We start from the raw sequence: 22,998 nt of genomic DNA, 5'->3' as shown, positions 1-22,998 counted from the left end.
CAACAAAACCAGAAGCGATAAGCAGCCATTAACACTACTCCTTAATGCAAAGAGACGTGTGATAAATCGATTGTTAATAATAGGCTCTTTTTATGATGGATTCCTGAATTTAGAATGAGGTTTTCTGTAGGTCATAACTTGTACAAGCCGTTGGTTTTCAGAAACATTACCGTGTCCTTAGCATATTGAATTATTATGTAAAGGCTTGGTATGAGACTTTACATCACAATTACGTTGATAGAATTCGAGTGTCGAAACGGTCGATACTATTACTTATTAAATTATTAATTTGGCCGTTAGTCAATGCTTTTAATGGTAGGTAGAATAGATAACGGATGCTAATATAAACTTTTAGTTGTCTTTGGATATCCGTCCTATCCTATGGTCTTTCTTTCAACGTGATAACCACATTTTTCGTGCTAAGGGGCTGTAATAATATTAGCTGTGGATCCATTCTTATGCACCACCATAGTCCTCACCACAGTTCTTACAATCCCCACACTATCTGATGCATCACATACCGAAGCCGGTGGCGCCGCGCGTATCGCCCGTTATCTGCGCTCAGCACAAACAGCGCTTGTCCATTAGGTAATCAGGATGCCACCAACGCTTATTGTCTCACAGGGATTTGGAATTTTGTATTGCCCTTTTCGAGGCTAGCTTTTACAACTATTGTTTTTTTCATTTGTATTATACAAAAATAGCTTAAGCCCGCGGCTTCGTTCGCGTGGATTACACAAATTTCAAACCTCTATTTTATCTCTTTAGGGGTTGAACGGTCAAAAATCCTTTCTTAACGGATATCTACGTCATAATAGCTATCTATCTACATGCCAAATTTTAGCCCGATCTGTCCAGTAGGTAGTTTGTGTTGTTTGTTAATAGATCAGTCAGTCAGTCAGACAACTTTTTCATTTAAATAAATAATTATAATATTAGTTATTTAAGGACTTATACCTAACGGTTAGGTATGATTAAACGGCAAAGCGCCAAAGTTATGTTGAATCTTTACTATACTATGGTCACTCAGCTTCCAAAGCAGTAAATGAGTAAAAGTAAAAATCGGTCAAGTACAAGTAGGACTCGCACACGAAGGGTTCCGTACCATCGTACAAAATACCTATAACACTTTTAAAAAAAAATTAAATTTCATGCCAGCCATTTCGAATTTTTTATTTTTTGTTGTTAAAGCAGCAGTAGAAAAACACATATCTACCTTCCTATTATGGTTAACGAGATACAGCTTGTTGACAGACATACAGACGGACTGATACAGACGTTGCTTAGCGGCTTTGTGATAGTTCTAATAAGTTTAAACTTTAAGTGATCTTGTAAAGTGGTGATGATAAAAATAATATAATACCCGGATGAGTTTATTGTGGCTCTTCTCAGACCTGGGCGCGTTTGGAATCCTCATAGCTTTAGTTTTTAAGTTCGCGTAAAAATTATCACCACTATATCTTAGGTATCATCTTACAAATGCAACAACTGACTTTCAAAAAATGTAATTTATTACCTATTTTGAATAAACCATTTGATTTGACGGGCAGTGGAGGCTTAGGGTCCCGTTGGCATCCTTCGGGTACGGAACCCTAAAAATCGATCACATTTTACAAATGTTTTTGACCGTGATGTCGAACTCGAAACTACTTGGTACAAAAATGTTAAACAAATTGATAACATTCTAATTAGATATTTTATTGTATCTTTATGCTAGGCTGAACACGAAATTACTTTTAAACCGGAACGCATCGTAACTACTTTGATCAGACATTCTGTTAACAAAATGTTTAACATTTTATGATTTGGATGTTAACCCTTTTAATGTTAACTTAAACATTGATTGATTTTTGTAGTTATCCACTCTATTTGTTAGTAAGTATGGTACATATACCTACAATAATGTTAAAATAGGTCCTAAGTACAACTAAAAATGTAAAATTTTAGCAACATACTTTAGATATATTTAATACTAGATGATGCCCGCGACTTCGTCCACGTGGATTTAGGTTTTTGAAAATCCCGTGGGAAATCTTTAATTTTCCATGATAAAAGGTAGCCTATGTCCTTCCCCGCGATGCAAGCTATCTCTGTACCAAATTTTGTCAAAATCGGTTGAACGGATGGGCCGTGAAAGGCTAGCAGACAGACAGACAGACACACACTTTCGCATTTATGATATTAGTATGGATGGAAGCATGAACGACCTCGTTGGTCTAATAAATAACGAGGTCCTTGGTTGGATTACCGAGTTGGGCCAAAAATAGTTAATTATGGGTGGGGTGTTTCTGTTAAGAATTTTTAATACAGCCCGTAGTTAAGAAGTTGGCGGTGTTTTACCCCCGTGCCTCGGAAAACCCCTGATCTCTTTCCGGGCGTGTCGGATGTCTAACCCATCGGGCTGAGATTGAGGGAGTCTATTCCCGCAATCTGTGTTTGCACACACACTCTTGTGCACTATAAAACATCTCGCGCGCAGTTAGCTAATCTCTATGGAGATTAGTCGCCGTGGCCGACCTTCTTACTAATGAAAACACCATAATAATATTATCATAATAGGTCCTCATCATCTTTACGAAATTAAAAGCTTATAATCATTAAAGACATGGTCAGAGACAACGCGTGTCGACAGCGTAGATCATACTGTTGTAATACAAGAAATTATCACTTCACTAGCCATATTATACTCGGTAGGAAAGGCATTCTGGACCTGTGATAGATATGCATTTGACGATTCAAAAGTACTTGTAAAAGTTTAATTGAATAAAAAATATGTTGATTTGATTGATTGATATAAATGCGAAAGTGTGTTTGTTTGTTGGTTTATTGGTTTGTCCTTCAATCACATCGTAACGGAGCAACGGATCGACGTGATTTTTTGCACGGGTATACCTGTTGACAGTTAACACCTAAAACCGTCTAACACTGAATGATAGACACCGAGCTCATTTGACATTGGTTGGTTCTACGTTGCGTCTTCATTCAGTGATATAAAAATATATTTCGTATTAAACCTTCAATGGGTTAAAAATAAATCCATGATATGATATGATCTCGGTGGCTATCATTCAATATTTTGTGGTGTTAGGCACTGAGTTAGCGAATCAGTAGCCTGGAGAGTGAAAAGTTCGCGAAATGACCCCATAAACAGTTTTGGATCCCACTCTATAATCCTGGTGCTGTAGGGCTACTGCCCGCCTATATTATGCGGGTTCTGGACTTCATGATGGAACTGCAAACCACAACAACCTTGATGATGCATAGCACAGCAGTCCTAAACGTTCAGTATGCCAATCATGCATTTATTACGCGTTCAGCTGCCGCCGCGCGTTTTGTTTTACCAAGCCTTAATGAGGCTACCTGTTTTATATTCAAGAACCTTTGATATTCTAAACAGCATTCAATCATTGTCTTATTATTAAGTAGACTGTTTATTCCAAATGTCACAGCATAGGGGGAGTCCGGGAGAGTATACCCGCCTTCCACTAAAATGCTCATAAATCTTTATATACTTAAAAATCGCTATTTTCTATAAATTGTATCTTAAGCTGCACTATTTAGCTATATTTTCTCTTAATAAAGTTTGATACATCATTAATAGTTTATGAGTAATTAACGATTTCTACCAAAGTGACATTTGGCTAATATCTCCCACCTGGGTGGGAGACTTGACCCCCCAAGTGGGGAGCTTTTACCCGGGTACAAAAACAGGCAAAATAATCATTACAAATTAAAATTCTATAAAAAAAATTAATCATAAAAATTTGACACATATTATTTTGTAGTAAATGAGAATTCCTTTATCAATTGGAGCAATTAATATAAATAAACTGCTCCTCATCATGTCTTTATCATATTTGGACAGTCCAACGGATTTCATGGTCATAAGTCTCATGTCCATAACTTTCTCTTCTCCACAGCTGAAACAAAACCGATTATCAATTTCATCTCCTACTTCATCCCATGGACTATCATAGCTACTCATACTTGGGTTCTTCGTCAGGGTCAGTCTAACCGTCACTTGACTGTAAAACTTGTCTTTTTCAATGGTCTATTTCTCTTTGCTTTACTTTTTTGTTTTTAAGTAATTTTAATTTTCTCATTTTTTGGTGCATAATCATCCTATATCATCATCTAGGTCTAGTTTTTCTGGCGTTTTTATTTAAATTTTTTGGGCTGTTTACCACGACGAAGGAGCAGCCTTTGGAATTGATAGAATCATTTGTGGTACAACTATTTTTGGTCTATTTCGTAAATCAGAATCTACCGTTGTCACATCCAGATTTTGAGATGTAGAAGCTACCTCTTCTGATTGTCTTAATATTGAAATTGGTTGCTCAGATTTTTTCCTCAGTCAAAATTGATGGTGAATTGGCTCTAGACGCCGCAGATTAATTCATGAATACTAATGCTGATGTTGAAGGCTCTGACTGACGTTGTACAGTAGATGATGAAGGTAATGAAGGAAGGCAGGACGATAGTGGTTACATCTGGAGGTAATACAAAAATATTATTGCCGGAGAAACAACGGGCGAGATTACCCGGGGTAAAGTCTCCTCCCGACGCCAGGGTAATGTCTCCCACCCCACACAAATCTGTCAGTTATTACATTTTTATAAAAAACTATGACACTTAAGTAAAAGCTGTCTGCCGTAAATGTTACTAGGATAATTACACTTACGATGTATATAAATTATATACTGGAATCTATTCACAGTAAGAAACAGAAATCAAATATCGAAAATTTAAAAAATTTACTTACCGGCACGAAAATGTTTAGTTACTTCTCACTCCTAAACCAAACTGCCGATCGTAACGGTATCTCGTGAGCGAGGTGGGAGGCGCCTATGGAGTCTAAGAAGTGTGGCAAAGTCGCAATATCTAGTTCCACAAAGATTCTATGAGCAGTGGCTAATGTCTCCTACCTGCTAAACTCTCCCGGACTCCCCCTATAGATTAGCCGACTCAAATGAATTGGTGGTTGGTCTATGACAAATGACCTTACCTTATCTCGTACTAGCAGCCTCCTTTGACTTTGTCTGAGAGTCATCATCCTCACCATCATCATCACCATCATCATCATTTTTGATCCGAACCGCTAAAATTTGGAACACCCTTCCAGTATTAGTTTTCCCCTCCAATTATAATATGGGTACCTTCAAGTCAAGAGTGAATAGGCATCTTCTAGCAAGCGCGCTCCATCTTAGGCTGCATCATCACTTGCCACCAGGTCTGATTGCAGCCAAGCGCTAGTCTATAAATAAAAAATCATGATCAACCCTTTGCTGGTCCACTACAGAGCACGGTTCTCCTATCAGAATGTTTAGGCCAAAGTCTGCCATGCTGCTGGCCTTATGCGGATTGGCAGACTTCACACACCTTAGAGAACATGGAGAACTCTCAGGCATGCAGGTTTCCTCACGCTGTTTTCCAACACCGTTAAAGCAAGTGATATATTTAATTTCTTCAAACGCACATAACTTTGAAAAGTTAGAGGTGCTTGGCCGGAATCGAACCCCTGATCTCCCGAAACGAAGACCGATGTCTTATCCACTAAGCCATCAGTGCTTTTTAATTTTATAACATTTTTGGTAAAAACATACTTTCTTACCAGCTATAATATATCTTGTAGATCCAATGATATATCATATAGGTATCACTACCCATATTATAAATGCGAAAGTGTGTTTGTTTGTTGGTCTGTTGGTCTTTTGGTTTGTCCTTCAATCACGTCGCAACGCAGCAACGAATCGTCGTGATATTTTGCATCGGTATCGTTAAAGACCTGGAGAGTAACATAGGCTACTTTTTATCCCGGGAAATCAAGGAGTTCCCACACGATTTTTAAAAACCAAAATTCACGCGAACGAAGTCGCGGGCATCAGCTAGTGTATGATAAAGGTATATTCTTGTATCATATCGAAATCTCATTTATAATGCCCTTAGAACAATGTGACATTATATCGCATGAATGTAGTTATACTTCACCGCTGGCAACGAGTAATGAATACAATTTCTGATAAGATTCTTATGGGCCCTGTTCACAATGAACCAATGCATTCGGCGAGTATCGGTCAATGTGTAAACGCTGTCTGGTGTCTACGACAAATATTAGCATGACTAGATTATGCCCATGACTTCATCAGCGTGGATTTAGGTATTTTTTAAATCCCGTTAGCACTTTTTGTTTTCCGGGAGAAAAGTATCTAGCCTATGTCTGACACCTAGATGCTAGCTATCTTAGTATCAAATTTTGTTAAAATCGGGGATCGGTGTAGAAAAATGACAGACAGACAGGCAGACACGCTTTCGCATTTTAAATGTTAGTATGGATGTTGCAACTTGCAATTAAACTTATAGCTCAACAAACTATGCCCGTGTGGAATGGTGCTAAGAATAATATTGGCTGCATTTCCGCGCTGAATCATTTTTGGGCAAATATCAGCCTGGCTGATCAGCTCTTCTGTCTCTAGATGAGTCAATTAAACGCGTTGTTAAAATGTCTGTAATGATTTTTTAGAACTAATACCCATAGCTCGTGGATCTTCACGCTAAACGGAACAAAAATATAACTTTTGATGGGAGTGGTATTCAAGCATCGTTTTTTTATCAAAACCCATAAAAGTCAGCTCTGGCCGCACGCAGAAAATGTACATTCTACCCCAAGTGGCGCTGTACTTTGTTTGCTAAGTTTATTGGCCAAATATTAGGCCAATGTGTACAGTAGGCGGCAAGAAATATGTACATCGACCTTTAGAAAGAGGTTTCGGTAGTGTGATCTCTGTCACTCATACCTATGTTATCGCACTTGTATTTTACCGCCTTTGAAACGGACGTCACGTGATCTGTTGCGTCGACATCTTGAGTCGACTGTATAAATACGGGTGGTTGGTGGTTTTTAAGTTAGTCTCGTTCTAACTCGAGACTCGAATGACTATTAAATGCTTTTTGTGTTTAGGTCGCCATTTTTGATTGAGTGGTTGCAATAGCATTTATCCCTAATCAAGTTAATATTGCAGTAGATTATTATAAAAGGTAAAACTCTCGATAAGCCTGTGCGCGTCGTGACTTATATTTAAATTCACTTCTGGTATGTTTATACCTATCTCTTTCTAAAGGTCGATGTACAATATTTCCTGCCGGGTATAGTACAAAGCTTTTTGCATAAAGATTTTGGTGACTTGGTCAAACGCAAAACTGTCACCGATAAACACAGAAGCGAAATCGCAAACGTGGCATCCGTCTATTTACATAAATATAATATATCCCCAAGCATCAAGCAGGCGGTAACACGAGGGTAGCAAGGGATATCAATTATTTACGAGTAACACAACTCGGCAGTTTCGGATGATCAATTATTTACCGCGGTAGAAAAGAACCTACGCCTTTTTACATGCATTGTTCGCAGGCTTTATTGCCCGTTGCCGTTACGTACAATGCCGGTTTGAGGTTATTTTATGTGTCTACGTGAGCGTCTGGTGTAACAACTTCTTTTTATAATGGTTGTTTTGAATTCATGTCTATAAACTGACTTGTATCAGTATACCTACCTAGTATGAACTAGAGTAACCAACATAGCTCAACTTGCGAAGCTGAAGTGGCAATGGGGAAGGTACATAGTTCCTAAAACCGATAGACGTTGGGGTCCCAAGGTGCTGGAATGGCGACCTCGCAACGGAAGACTCAGTGTTGAGAGACGCGCCCACTAGGGGACGGATCGGACGATTCTTACTGTAATTGTGGATATTTTTAATAGGTGAAAGAAAAGTCGTAATAAAAAATAAAACATTTTTAAAAAGTAATTTAAGTTTTGACCGACGCGCGACGCCACAAGAGAGGGCCCGTTCACGGGCAATCTCCTTTCAACCGCTAAGGTAAAATAGGGGTTTGAAATTTGTGTAGTCCACGCCGAAGAAGTCGCAGACATAAGTCAAAGTCAAAGTCAAATGATTTATTCAAAATAGGTAATAAATTACTCGTATTGATGGTCTGGTAAGTAAGGTGTTACATTTGTAAGATATAGTGGTGATAATTATTACGCAAACTTAAAACTAAAGCTACGAGGGTTCCAAACGCGCCCAGGTCTGAGAAGAGCCCACAACAAACTCAGCCGGGTATTCTTTTTATTATCACCACTTTACAAAATTATTGAAACTTATTAGAACTATCACAAAGTCGTTAAGCAACTCATTCCCAAGCTTGCTTATCATTTAAATAATCCTTTACATTGTAATAGGATTTTTCAATTAGTTTACCTACGTTTTATGAAAACTTTGAACTTGTTGAGAGACATCTCCAATATGTCTTTTGGAAGCTTATTAAAGCTAGTCTACTATACAATATTTCCATCCCCTATCTAAATTAGATACTTGTTTACTTAAAAAAGTCCAAGATATAGCTTGCCCCTATCATTCACCGGACTTTACCACCAATTGGCACATTCTAAAAGCCCATATAAACTACGAGATTCGCTTTTCGCTTTAACAAATCGAATCGCCAGGAACCACCATCTAACACGTAATGTACCAATACGAAGGGATCTTTATTTATTTACCATCTATCCCTGCTTCATTTCTTGTAATTCTTTGCCTTTGTAAGTGAATATTAAAGTCGAATTAGGGGGTCTACACCTTCACACGAATTTGTGCCTTCACTTTAACATATAAAGCGTATATTCCTTTACAATTGTTAGCGTTAACTTAATTCAGTACTTAATGTTGTTTACTTGTACAATAACACTTCTTATACGTCTCTTATAAGGTCTAAAGTTGTTGTATAGATTCATTGCAGTTGAGCTGTTTCGTTTCTGGATTGCTGGAGATGTCTTTCGGATAATTGTTACTTGTAGCTTGTAGGCTGTCTTCTCGGAAATTAGGGAACAAATCCCTTTAGTGATTGACGTGGAAGTCAGTAGGGAGGATAAGTTGCGTAGCCGTTAATTTTTATTGCACGTCGTTTGTCACGGGCGTGGAGGTGGAATAAGAGGGTATGAGGTAATCTAGGGAAAGTGAGCAAGGCTGAAACCACAACACTGCGATGCGACGTCGCGAAAAATCTACGACGTCGCACAATGCACTGTGCAAAAGAGATTGCCCATTTTCTTAGGAGCTTTGGGCCCCCCCTAATATAATTGTTATGTCACCATGGTTCTAATTTTATTTTGTAGACAAATAATTAACTCTTTATATTCTGCAAACGATTTCTATTTATTCACCCTGGTTATAAAGAAATCTTATTTTTTATATTGCTGATATTGAGGTTATATTTAATTAATACTTCTTCAAAATAAATGCATGTTTACGATTCTAACTGTAATTGTGGATATTTTCAATAATAGAGTGAAAAAAGTCGTTATAAAACATAATCGTAAAAAAATATCACATTTAAAAAAAAAAATTAAGTTTTGACACGACGCCACAAAAGAGGGCCCGTTTACGGGCGATCTCCTTTCCGATGCGGTGCCGCACCAAACAAACCTGCGATGCGACGACGTATTCCCGTTCAGTCGGTATCCACATCTTTGTGTGTGCCATTCTGTGCTTTATTTTGATGCGTCTTAACGCAAATAGAAGTAGAATACGTGTAGTGCGGTTCATGGCTCACTAGAAACTGATGGTCAGAGTGTTCTCGTACGATGTTGTAAGCGATGACACTTTTGCGTTGCGTCAACGCATCGCATCGAGACGCGGCATCGTTTTTGCGATGCGATGTCGCACCGCACTCACCCGACCACCAACGAAATAGGTACAGAGTACAGCTAGCTGCATTTCCACGTTTAACAGCCAGGCTGATCCTTTACTCATACCTACGTATTTGAGCCCTCCTTAACTACATATAACTGGATTTTAAAAAACTATTGTTAAGAAAAAATCTTCAAAGAAAATTCACAGATTTCCATCTAATCTAAAAGAAACTTACTTTTAAATCGTAAATTATTGTTACTTAGGGTCAGTGGCGTGTACAGGTAGAAACCTGTTTACTGGCAGGTCATAAGTAAAATTTGCATTGAGCTATTACTGGGGTAAGCAGTGCATTTATGCCTCTATGACCTGCACGCCACTGCTTAAGGTGGCCCTTCTTATGCACAGGCTATACCACGGCTCTATACCCACCAACGGGTTGTCGCTTCCATGAACGGGGCTCTTTCTTAAATAAATTAAATAGATATATATGCTCAAAGTACGATACTATTGTACGAAACTTTTCAAAAAATCAGAGCCTCAATAGCTCAACCGGTATAGGAGTGGACTGAAAACCGAAAGGTCGACGGTTCAAACCCCGCCCGTTGCACTATTGTCGTACCTACTCCTAGCACAAGCCTGACGCTTAATTGGAGAGGAAAGGGGAATATTAGTCATTTAATATGGCTAATATTCTTTAAAAAAAAATGCTTCAGAGTATTAAAATTAAAATTAAAATATTATTCACCTAAAAACGTTTTCAGCGGCAATTACAAAAATAACGTAATTTAGGTAAAAACTGTTGAGAAAGAGCAAAGTGATTAATAAAACAGATCTTAATTACCTCACATAAATTTGGTCGAATTAACTGCCGCGAACCACGAGCAGACATAAAGCTACCCTGGTGTAGCTTTTACTGGAAAAGCCAACAGTATTATAAAAGCTTCTAATATATCTTTACATCCTAATCCTAATCCTACTAATACCTATTATAAATGTGAAAGTGTGAATGTTTGTTTGAAAGAGCGTGGATTTGACCTGCAGCTCGTTCCAGCAACGCACAAGACTGCAAATACTATTTTATACATGGCATAATCTTGTACCTATATCAAATATTTGAAAAGAGCAACCGCCGAGTTTCTTGCTGGTTCTTCTCGACAGGAAAGGCATTCCGAATCAGAGGTAGATGCATCCGACTCTTCGTAAGCACTTGTAAAAGTTTATACGAATAAAAAAAGATTTTCATTTTTCATTTTTTCATTTTCATTTTAATTTTTGGATGTTTGTAACTCAATCACGCAAATACGGCTGAACGGATTTGGTTGAAATTTGGAACGGAGATAGATTATACCCTGGATTAACACATAGGCTACTTTTTATCCCGGAAAATCAAAGAGTTCCCGCGGGATTTTGAATAATGTAAATCCACGCGGACGAAGTAGTAAGTAATCAGCTAGTAAGTACTTCCATATTAATACTAATAATGCGAAAGTACGTGTCTGCCTCCTAGTCTTTCACAGCACATACTCTTAACCGATTTTGATAAAGGTACAGAGATAGTTTTCATGCCGCGGACAAATACTACTTTTTATCCTGAAAAATCAAAAAGTTCTCACCGGATTTTTAAACGTACATCTGCTTAACCGATTTTGAGGAAATTTTATACAGAGATTGCTTGCATTCCAGAGACGGACATATTATAGGCTACTTTTTAGCCCGAAAAATTAACTCTACTCACTACTCACTCTTCTTTTGAAGGTTGTCGGCCTATCAGTGTTTTACAGGATATATTTCGGAGAGTGTGCTCAGGAGCTGTTCGATCTTGTCCCTCCTTCACCTTTCTACCACCGTACCGCAAGGCACCGGGCTAGTTTCCACCCCTATGTCGTCAACATTCCATCTTCGCGTACGAAACGCTTTGCGTCATCGTTCCTTATACGCATTGGCTAGGGTCTGGAATACTCTTCCTAGATCAGTGTTTCCTGCCAATTATAATCCGGGTATCTTTAAAACCGACCTCTATAAGTCTGGAAAATAATATCTTAGAAACAGTAGATAGTTTTACATATTTAGGAAAAACTATATCGTTCAAGAGCTCTACCCAAGTCGACGAACTAAACAAAAGAATATCGAGTGCGTGGAAAACATACTGGAGTCTGAAATACATTTTTAAAAACAAAAAAATATCACTTTCCATTAAATCGAAGGTATTTAATACGTGTATACTGCCAATTCTGATATATGGAGCACAGACCTGGGCACTGAATAATGATGAGGTAAAGAAAGTTAAGATAGCGCAAAGGAAAATGGAAAGGAGTATTCTCGGAGTGAAGTTGGCGGATAAATTAAGGAAGGAATGTCTAAGGAACCAAACCAAGTTGACCGATGTGATAAGACAAGCAAGAAAACTGAAGTGGAAATGGGCAGGTCATGTTATGCGACAGTCCGACAATAGGTGGACGCAGGAGAGCACAGTCTGGTGTCCACGCTACATAACGCGTCGCCGTGGCAGGCCCCGCACGCGCTGGCGCGCAGATCTGGAGGAATTTGATGGCCTTGGTGCGCTCTGGACGCGTCTGGTCGCTAACAGGGATACCTGGAAGAAAAAGGGGGAGGCCTTTGCCCGCGTTTGGGTTGACCTTTGAATTATTAGAGCAAGATATACCTTATAAGCAATATAAAACAGAAAAAAAAAAGGTATTAATAATTTGAAAAAAAGTAAAAAGAAAAAAAAAAAGGATAATAAAAAAAAAAGTATATATATACAAAATATATCAAAAAAAAAAATTTAGAGGTAGGCTTATTTATTTATTTATTTATTATCTTTAAAACAAGAGTGAATAGGCACCTTCTAGGCAAACGCGTCTCATCTTAGGCCATATCATCACTTCCCATCAGGTGTGATCATGGTCAAGCGTGCGCCTATAATGAATTTAAAAAATAATAATATTATAGCCAGCGGGGAAAACAGAAGCCGGAAGGGCAGACCTACAAATTCATAGCCCCTGTCTCTTCCAGTAAACCCGCTACATCTTTACGCGGGTTATAAAATAATCAGGCAGAAATTACTAATTGCCGGGTGCTTGGCTTATTTAAGCGAAGTTTCATTGCGCCTCACATTATCTAATTATAGGGATGGGGAAGCTGCTCGGTGTGAAATATCGATAAACTTTCCACGTTCGGTTAATTTAATTACGTTAACCCTTAGCTTTGAATGTTATGATGAAGTGCCTGAAAAGTTTTAGATGTAGGTACAGTAAGCGGAAGAAAATAATTTACATCGGCCTGTAGAATCACATTTCGGCTTTGTAGAGCGTTGTCTCTGTCACTCACACCTATATGACGTTTTGTCGGTCTCAACGACAGGGACAACGTTCTACAAATCTGCTATCTCCTTCTAAAGGTCGATGTACATAGCTGTAGGTACCTATCCTGAATTTGTAAGCTCATAAAGTTGACAGAACATGAGAGAACTTTTGTATCTGAAAATATTTATAATATTTTCATTTTCATAAGTAACAAAATAACAAAGAATTGAAATTATTGATTATTAATTTATCTGCTGAGAGTCATGGACCTATTAATTAATTCATCTGCAATCTTTCGATAAGTAAGTTAGCAACACAGACTACCACCTGTAGACGTCTAATAGCCCTGATCTCCAAGCTTAGGCAGTTGCTTAGCATAAAAGTCGGCCCACGCCCGTTCGGTACCCTCATTCCACACATTGTCTTGATTACGTGACTTTTCAGTCCACCATCCACCAATCACAACAAAGCATTCTCCCCTGTCCCCCGCCAACATTTTACGATTTTGTTTTCATGCAAAACCTTGTATATGCGTACTCTTGAGGTTTTTATTATAATAATTATCGATATATCATAGCTACTCGACACATGCCTTCTCTTACATTAACCGCCCAATGTAATAAAGTTCCTTCGATAATAGGTTTAGCGCCTTGTTCAATCATTCATTATTTGAGCCGCCCATTTTAATTACCCCCGTCTCGCCTCCTAAGCTTCCATCTACCGGCGGTAACGCACTCATCCGATCCGAGTCCGTGAAAATACGTTCCTTTTTGTTTTGTATGTGAGCTTATGATATCATCATCATCATCTACCTATAGACGTCCACAGCTGGACATAGGTCTCTTGTAGGGACTTCCACACGCCACGGTCTTGCGCTGCCTGAAACCAACGGCTCCCTGCGACTCGTCTGATGTCGTCCGTCCACCTAGTGGGAGGTCTTCCAACGCTACGCCTTCCGGTGCGAGGTCGTCATTCTAGCATCTTGGGACCCCAGCGTCTATCACTTTCCGAACTATTTGCCCTGCCCATTGCCACTTCAGTTTCGCAACCCGTTGAGCTATGTCAGGTTACTCTAGTTGTCCTATGGACCCGCCTGAATAGGCGGCACGAGACCGTGGCGTGTGGATGTCTCTACAAAAGACCTATGTCCAGCAGTGGACATCTATCGGTTGATGATGATGACACGTAGGTAGATAGTATCTTGCGACTACCGATAACTTAAGCCCATATCTGTCGATACGTTTATCTCTCTTAAGCGCCTACATTAGTAATTTTCAAGAGCTCCATACATACAAATACCATGTATCTTGCTAATTAAGATAGTTATTCTTACTGAGTGGTCCTTGCAATTCATTTGCATGATTACAAGACATTTATCCACAACCTTAGACACATTAAAATAGAGTTCAAAATCCTATTAAAGTTTTCGCATTGATTTGTTATTAAGAATTTCGTGCAATGTAAATTCAATTTTATATTATGGGTATAAAGTTTAAAATTGTTTGGGTTTGGTAATAAAGCTTTTAGGCTTGCAAAGATATGGCACGTTGTGACCTAAAGGGACTCAATTAAATTGAAACCTTTTTATCGTAATCGAAGTTATTAAGGCTGTGTCGGTGAGTCTCGAGTCGAAGTACAGATTAAGCCTTAAGGTGTTCAATTTTAATGCTCGTTAAGACTTAATGGTAACAATGTTTAAAAGGCTACTAACGACTATTAAGTCGTTAGCCAAAGTTTGGTATGCTTAGTAAGTATTAATCATAATATTTTAAGGGTTCCGTACCTACCTCAAAAGGAAACATAATTACCTGCATACCTACATGTTAAACACCATATACCTAACCCTCGTTCCCACTTCGTTGTCTGTCTGTCTGTCGGGTCTGTCAACAAACCTATTGGGTAGGTACTTCCCGTTCACCTAGAATCATGAAATTTAGTAGGTTGGTAGCTCTTATAATTGCACAAGTAAAGGAAAAATCCGAAAACCGTGAATTTGTGGTTCCATCACAAAAACCCGGCCAAGTGCGAGTCAGGCTCGCTCAACGAGGGTTCCGTACTACAGTCGTATTTTTCGACATTTTGCACGATAATTCAAAAACAATTGATGCATAAAAATAAATAAAAATCTGTTTTAGAATTTACAGGTAAAGAGGTAGTTTCTGGTGGGAGGCTTCGGCCGTGGCTAATTACCACCCTACCGGCAAAGCCGTGCCGCCAAGCGATTTAGCGTTCCGGTACGATGCCGTGTAGAAACCAAATCTACCTATGGGTTTAATAAAAACTGCCGTACCCCTTCCAGGTTAGCCCGCTATCATCTTATACTGCATCATCACTTACCACCAGGTGAGATTGCAGTCAAGGGCTAACTTGTATCTGAATAAAATAAAATAAAACCTTTCATAAATGATACCCCCACTTGATATAGTTATCTCACTTCGAAAGTTGAAAATACCAAATGACCACAATTTAATTTTTTTTGTGTGATGTAACCACAAATTCACGGTTTTCAGATTTTTCCCCGAATGTCAGCTATAAGACCTACCTACCTGCCAAATTTCATGATTCTAGGTCAACGGAAAGTACCCTGTAGGTTTCTTGACAGACAGACAGACAGACAGAGAGACAACAAAGTGATCCTATAAGGGTTCCGTTTTTTATTTTGAGGTACGGAACCCTAAAAACAGGCCAAGTGCGAGTTAGACTCGCGCACCGAGAGTTCCGTACTCGGGTATTTTTTTCGACATTTTGCATGATAAATCAAAAACTATGCATAAAAATAAATAAAAATCTGTTGTCAGACAGACAGACATACACACAGACACACTTTCGCATTTATAATATTAGTATGGATTAGGTATTAGCGTGGATTTGCTTATACTTATAAAATAAATAATACTTACATACCAGTCGTAGCTTTAGTTTTAAGTTTGCGTAATAATTATCACCACTATATCTTAGGAATCCAACATCTGACCATCAAATAGGGTTATTAATTACCTATTTTGAATAAATCATTTGACTTTGACTTTGACTTTGAGTCCGAAGACTTACTTATCTAAGTTATAAAGACGGTGTACACATTTTACACTCAGTAAGGAAACAGGTAAAGTTCAAAACGGTATTTTAAGCTAGGTGGTAGTTATTTCGACATTAGAGACAGACACTTTAAATTTTATTTATTAGGAATTAGGATAGATATAGACTATAGAAGATATTAGATAGGTAGACACAACTCCTCCTTTTTTGAAAGTCTGTTAAAAAGTAGCCTATGTTACTCCTTGGTCAATCCTCTACTTGTCTGTGAAAGTCCCGTCAAAATAGTTCAGCCATTCTGAAGATTAACCCGTTCAAACAGAAAGACAGACAAAAATTTTAAAAACGTGTGTTTCGGTTATGGTACAGTTCAAATAACCATAATATTATTATGAGCTTAGTGGTAGTTATTTCGACATTACAGACCTACACTTCAATTTTATTTATTAGTATAGATAGTATAGATTATTAGCATAGATTTGCTTATATTTATAAAAATATAAAACCTTTTTTAAAAAAGTAAAACCTTTTTTAAATACCAGTCTTAATTCTTATCTAAGTTATATTATAAAGACGGTAGACACATTATTTTACACTCAGTAAGGAAACAGGTAAAGTTCAAAACTGTAACTTTGCGTTTAATATTTTAAGCAAGGTGGTGCTTAGACTAAAGTGTATTCACCCCTTTTAAGCAAAGGCCACGATGAGTTAAGATATTCATACTTAATATCAAAGATATACAAAGGTTACTAGAACTGACAAAGTGAAAAGCTGTGCTGAGTTTGTTGTTGTCACTGTCAGAAATAGGGGTTTGAAATTTGTATAGTCCACGTGAACGAAGTCGCGAGCATAAGCTAGTTTGAATACAAAAAACTAACTGACTAATCTATCAACGCACAGCTTAACCCACTAGACGGATCAGGCTGTTTGGCATGCAGATAACTATTATGACGTAGACATCCGCTAAGAAAGGATTTTTGAAAATTCAACCCATGAAATTAATAGACAACACGTAAAATAGGGGTTCGAAATTTGTGTCTCCATGTAGTCATGAGCTAGTCTAAATATATAAAAGGATTGACTGACTTACTGATCTATCAACGCACAGCTCAAACTACTGGACGGATCGGGCTGAAATTTGGCATGCAGATAGCTCTTTATGACGTAGGCATCCGCTAAGAAAGGATTTTTGAAAATTCAACCCCTAAGGGGTTAAAATAGGGGTTGAAATTTGTGTAGTCCACGCGGACGAAGTCGCGAGCATAAGCTAGTAAATAATAAGCAACATTAAAAGTATTAAAAGCAATTAAATTGTTCTCCAAACCGATGCCGTTTCCAGCTAAACTAATTTGGATGATGATGTAGGATGAATTTAAATTACTCCAGCGATTAGTTGCGCAACTGATCCGTGTTGGGATCTTGCAATTTGAGGTGTTTTGCGGTGTTTTCGGTCTTGACGAGATTGTTCAAGGCTGTGTGAACTGTGGACGTTTATTTATGAGGACAACTAGGTATAAAGTTGTCCTCATAAATAAATAAATAAATTACACCCTGTATATAAATACAGGGTAAACTTTTTTTTTTAAAGAATGTTAGCCAAGTTTATCATGATGACTAATATTCCCCTTTTCCCCTCCAACTAAGCGTAAAGCTTGTGCTAAGAGTAGATACGACAATAGTGCAATGGGTGGGGCTTGAACCGGCGACTTTTCGGATTTCAGTCCGCTCCTTTAACCGTCGAGCTATCGAGGCACAGAGTGTAATTAGATGATCACTGATAAGATACCACAAAAACGCTTTAAAAAACACAATATGTATTTTTAAAAGTACGTAATGTATTGCAAATGAAACATCTGACTAATGGAGGTCAACGATCGTTGCGTAGATAGGTGCCGCGGGGTCGATGATTTAGGACGAGTTTAAATTACTCCAGCGATTAGTTGCGCAACTGAACTGTTTTGGGATTTTTTATTTTTTGAATCATGTAGATATTTCAGTACCATCTGTAGGTACACGACGAATCGTTTTGTGAACAAGAGATTTCCATTGGTAATCAGTTATCCATAGATTAATCCTTAGGACCCAGGGATTTAAGAAATGGAGTCATCCAGATTTTTGATGATTTTGGGAGAGCTCTCAGTCTGATCTTGCTGCGACGCATATAGAATCAGAAAATCGATATAAGACGATATTAGACCTAAATAAGTAAGGAAAGACGTCAAAATACCGTTTTCTCAATACAAAGTTTGGCATAATCTGTATCCTCAAACCCGCAAAGGGATGGGGCGGGTTATAAATAATTCAGGCGGTACATTTAGCTAAAAGCGCGAACTTTACGTTTTATAGGACGACAGAGTGCTTGACTCGGGAATCGGGATCAAACCGGTTCTATTACTGTACGTAACATCAGCTGTTCACTTTGAATCTTCGTTTTTGTTTTTAATTTTTCATTCATTTTTGAAACTTTCACCACGAAATAATGCGTGTATTTAGACAATTAAATATCACCTTGCTTTAACGGTGAAGGAAAACGTCATGAGGAAATCTGCATGCTTGGGAGTTCTTCGTAATGTTCTCAAAGGTGTGTGCATGTGTTAGCGTGGTGGACAATGGCTAAAACCCTTTAAAAAAAACCAAAAAAAAACCCTTTTAATTTTGAAAGGAAACTGTAAAGAAAATTAAAGTGGGCTGGAGCGGATGTGTTAAGATGATGATGATGTTTATGGGTCAGGTGGACAAAGTCGCGGATATACTGATATAATTTATAGTCTATAGCATTTGAGTATACAGGGTGTAACCCTTTGCAAAAACTTAGCGTTTTTGTTATACTACCTCAACACAATCCAATACCCCGCAATGTATAGCGTGCAAGAGTCGGGTCAATGCCCCACCTACGCGGCATTGACTCCGAGTGGCCTACTTACGTAACGTTCAGATTCAGATTCAGATCTATTTATTTGCTTTCATGTACATTTACATTGATTGATGGTGGGTGCTTAAAGCTAAATATAAGTACATGCGACCCTGTCAGGGTATTGCAAATACAATTTTAGGTACAATAAGGTGATAAATATTAAAGATACAATAAGAATAGGATTAAAATTATTAAATTATCATTACTAGATATTAAGTATTATTCATTTCACGTTCATCGCGAAGTTTTACAAAATATAGGATAAAATATTTTTTCACATTTATTATTTGTGGTATCATATCAGTAGGTACTCATCAGTACTATCACCCGTCTTCGTTTTTACCAGCAATCTGGTTACACCCTGTATATATTCCATCTATTAGTGAAAGAATTTTCAGAATTCGATCTAGTTCCGGAGGCTACTATAATATTAGTTTAGATTAGCGTTTAAACTACCGTGAGTGATTTCCATTATAAATAATATCTGTCCCGGCTTTACTCACGTGTGTAGTCGACGTTAGCCCGACTAGTTTCGAACCCATACGGGGTTTCACGACGACGGGACGGACTCCCTTGAAAAAGGATTTAGATTTATTTTGGCATATAATGGGGCCGATTCTCTAGTACACAATCTCTAAACTAAACTAAATTAACAGGTCTAAATCTAGTGCTTTCCTTTTCCGCAAGCATCATTATGAAAGGGATAGCAATAGATTTAGACGTGATATTTTAGTTTAGTTTAGAGATTGTGTACAAAGGAACTAGCCACATTATAGGCTTTGATTTAGCATGCAAACATAATTAATTTATTGTCCAAACAATTATGCAGTTAAATCTTAATTGAAATAGGTATCCAAATCAATTCGATTCAAGTTTGATTTCTAAATCTCATATAATATTAACATCGCTAAGTGAGGCTGTTAGTGAGCTTAAAGATTAATTACTTCGGTCATGACAGCCTTTTAGTTTACTAAATGGTGCTATTACAGTTATATATTAGACCAAGCTAAATTTAATTCAACCCATAAATATTTTATAGTTTCAAGTCCGAAATATATATCTAAAACTTATACTTATTATAATTTATTACACACAAATTAATAATGTGTTACATTTTTGGTAAATTAAAACTACCTGACTATTCATAAACACTTGTAAAAAGTTTACATGAATAAAAAAACATTCTATTCTATTCTATTCTATTCTATTCTAAAAATAATTATTATTTCGTGGGCATAAAATTACTTACTAAACTTTATTGCCTATTTCATGCCAGTGAGAGATTGAGTTATGCTTCTTAAACCTAAGTATTACGTTACCTATGCTTCTTTAGTGACTTAAGAAGCAGTAGGCCACTCGGTGTGTCGACCCGTAGTGTGTCGCGTCGTAGGTGGGGCATTGACCCGAGTTTTGCACGCTAAACATTGCTGGTTTGGAAAATACTAAATCACTAAAACTACAAAATGAGGCAAATGGTTATTGATATTTGTGTTTAGGTATATAACAATAACGCTTAGTTTTTGCTAGCGTTCTGGTGACACCCTGTATGTAAAAGTAGTAGTTATCATAATCATCATCATTCTCAACCGATGGACGTCCACTGCTGGACATAGGTGTCTTGTAGGGACTTTCGAACGGCACGGTCGTGCACCACCTGAATTCAGCAGCTTCCAGCGACTCGTTTGATGTCATCTATCCACCTACTGCGGGGTCTTCCATCGCTCCGTTTTCCGGTGCGAGGTCACCACTCTAGCACTTTGGGACCTTATTAAAGATGTACTTAAATAAAATAACTTGAATGGTTATTATCCGATTGTATTGTATGTGGGATTTTTTAGGAACGGAATGATATAAACTATTCATTACTATGGGCAATATGATTATCCGATTGTATGTGGGTTTTTTTTAGGAAAGGAATGATATAAACTATTCATTACTATTGGCAATTAGTAGTGTATTCTCATTACCCGATGTGTTTCTCTCGTGGCCGAAACTAATGGCCGGTGAAATATTCACGCTGATTGGTTCAGCTGAATTATTCACACGCTGTTATTGGTAGGCTGTGTGCGTCACTTGTGTGATGGGGTAGATTCACACATGACTTACTTCCCTAATCTGTGGGTAGATTGAAGGAGGTTGTAAAGCTTAAAAGCCTTTGAGAGGAAGATTCACTTAGTATACGAGTAATTTTGACTTTTAAATCTAGAAAACGCATGTGGTAACTAGCTACGGGCGAAGTCTCCCACCAGACCAGATCAGAAATGTAGAAATTGTAAAATTTCGAACCCCTAACGGAATTCGAACCCGGGACCTCCCACTAACAATACCACAGTGCTTACCACTGCGCTAGGAAGGTCGTCAATATTTCTAGGGTTAATTGCTTCAAACGCAGATAACTCCTAAAAGTAAACGTATAAAACCAGTACTAACCTTAATTTCCATTGTTACAGAAGACAAACAGCAGAAGAGAGAGAAGCAGAACGCCAAGCAGCCAACCGCTTGATGTTATCCCTTCAAGCGGAAGCGCTGAGCAAAGGCTACATACCAGAACCTCCTCCGGGCGCTGCATCGCTGTCAGCGCTACATTATCAAAGCCCGCCCAACACGCAGGCACCTCCGTCAAACACAGCGTTGAACGCGTTACAGAACTTGCAGCCGTGGGCGGGAAGTCAAGGCTCCTTTATGAATGCGCCAGGTCAAGCGCCCCCTCCACATCCGCCGCCAGTCGCTTCACCAATATGTTGAAATTAGGAAATAATCTGTTTCGACAGTCGTCTCACTTATAGATTTTATGTTGACTCGAAAAATATTTTTTAGGGTTCCGTACCTCAAAAGCAAATACGGAACCCCTATAGGATCACTCTGTTGTCTGTCTGTCTGTCTGTCAAGAAACCTACAGGGTACTTCCCGTTGACCTAGAATCATGAAATTTGGCAGGTAGGTAGGTCTTATAGCAGACATTCGGGGAAAAATCACACAAAATAAATTAAATTGTGGTCATGAACTACTAATTAGTATTTTCAATTTTCGAAGTAAGATAACTACATATATCAAGTGGGGTATCATATTATGAAAGGTCTTCATCTGTGCATTCTAAACAGATTTTTATTTATTTTTATGCATCATAGTTTTGAATTATTGTGCAAAATGTCAAAAAAATGCGACTGTAGTATGGAACCCTCATTGGCGAGCCTGGCTCGAACTTGGTCGATTTTTTTCTTAAACTTACTTAAAATTACCTACCTAGTTTGTTTTGTAAATTTACCCTCGCAGAAATGCGTAAACGACGCGCGTTAAGACATTACGCGCTATTTTTATTACGACTTTTATGCAGGCAATAGAAAAAAATTAAGTAAGTAATTGTAAATAGCCAGCGTTTGTAGAAATCGCTTTTTAGCATAATCTTATCACACAATGTATTGAATCATTTAACTTATAAGTAAGAATTAGGTTAAATTGTTGTAAATAATTCGAACAGTATTATATTATAGCATTTAGTCATAAGTCAAGATGTGTACTTAAATAAATAAAGTTAATTAAGTTAAAAATAAATTTAGATAATAATTTGTATATTGCTCATTAACTATATAATCTATAAAGAGGTTGGTAAAGTTCGTAATTTTATTTGTAGGGAGTAGTCTCTGAAACTCCTACTGAAAATCTATATCCACGCTTAAAAGACGCTCTTGGTCGGCGCTTCAGAAGATTTGTCATTTAAATCACAGTTTCGTTTTAGTTTGATTTAGTTGTCTTCACAAAAAACAATCGAATAAAAATCGGCAATCGATTGTTCAATAGTCAACGAATGCGGAACGCACGGTCTGGGAACGAATAAATTGAAAATCTAAATGAGTTGCGCGATTGCATTAGATTTTTGATTTATTCGTCCAAGACCCACGCACGATAAAAAACTGAACAATCGAACACAATCGATTGTTTCTCGATTGTTAAATTGTTTTTCGAATGAATCGCCCATCGTTAGTATATACTACGTCATAGTCGTCGCTTGCGCGTGTCTGCGATAAATTTTACCTTTAAGCTAAGTTAATATAGATATTTATGT

At 37.8% G+C, this 22,998-nt stretch overlaps 1 protein-coding gene across 1 annotated transcript in view; it reads left to right on the top strand.

The window, feature by feature from the left end:
• C15 (homeobox protein C15) overlaps nt 1-22,299 on the top strand; it is a 54,735-nt gene extending 32,436 nt beyond the window's left edge. The window contains exon 3 of the mRNA XM_034981240.2: nt 21,386-22,299. Within this exon, the coding sequence (XP_034837131.1) occupies nt 21,386-21,680 (295 nt within the window). The 3' untranslated portion in view covers nt 21,681-22,299. The remainder of the gene's footprint in view (nt 1-21,385) is intronic.
• Nucleotides 22,300-22,998: the final 699 nt, after the last annotated feature.

Source organism: Maniola hyperantus, chromosome 24 (assembly GCF_902806685.2).
Source record: "Maniola hyperantus chromosome 24, iAphHyp1.2, whole genome shotgun sequence".
NCBI classification, from domain to species: Eukaryota; Metazoa; Arthropoda; class Insecta; order Lepidoptera; family Nymphalidae; genus Maniola; species Maniola hyperantus.
This window is presented reverse-complemented; position numbering and strand designations above follow the sequence as displayed.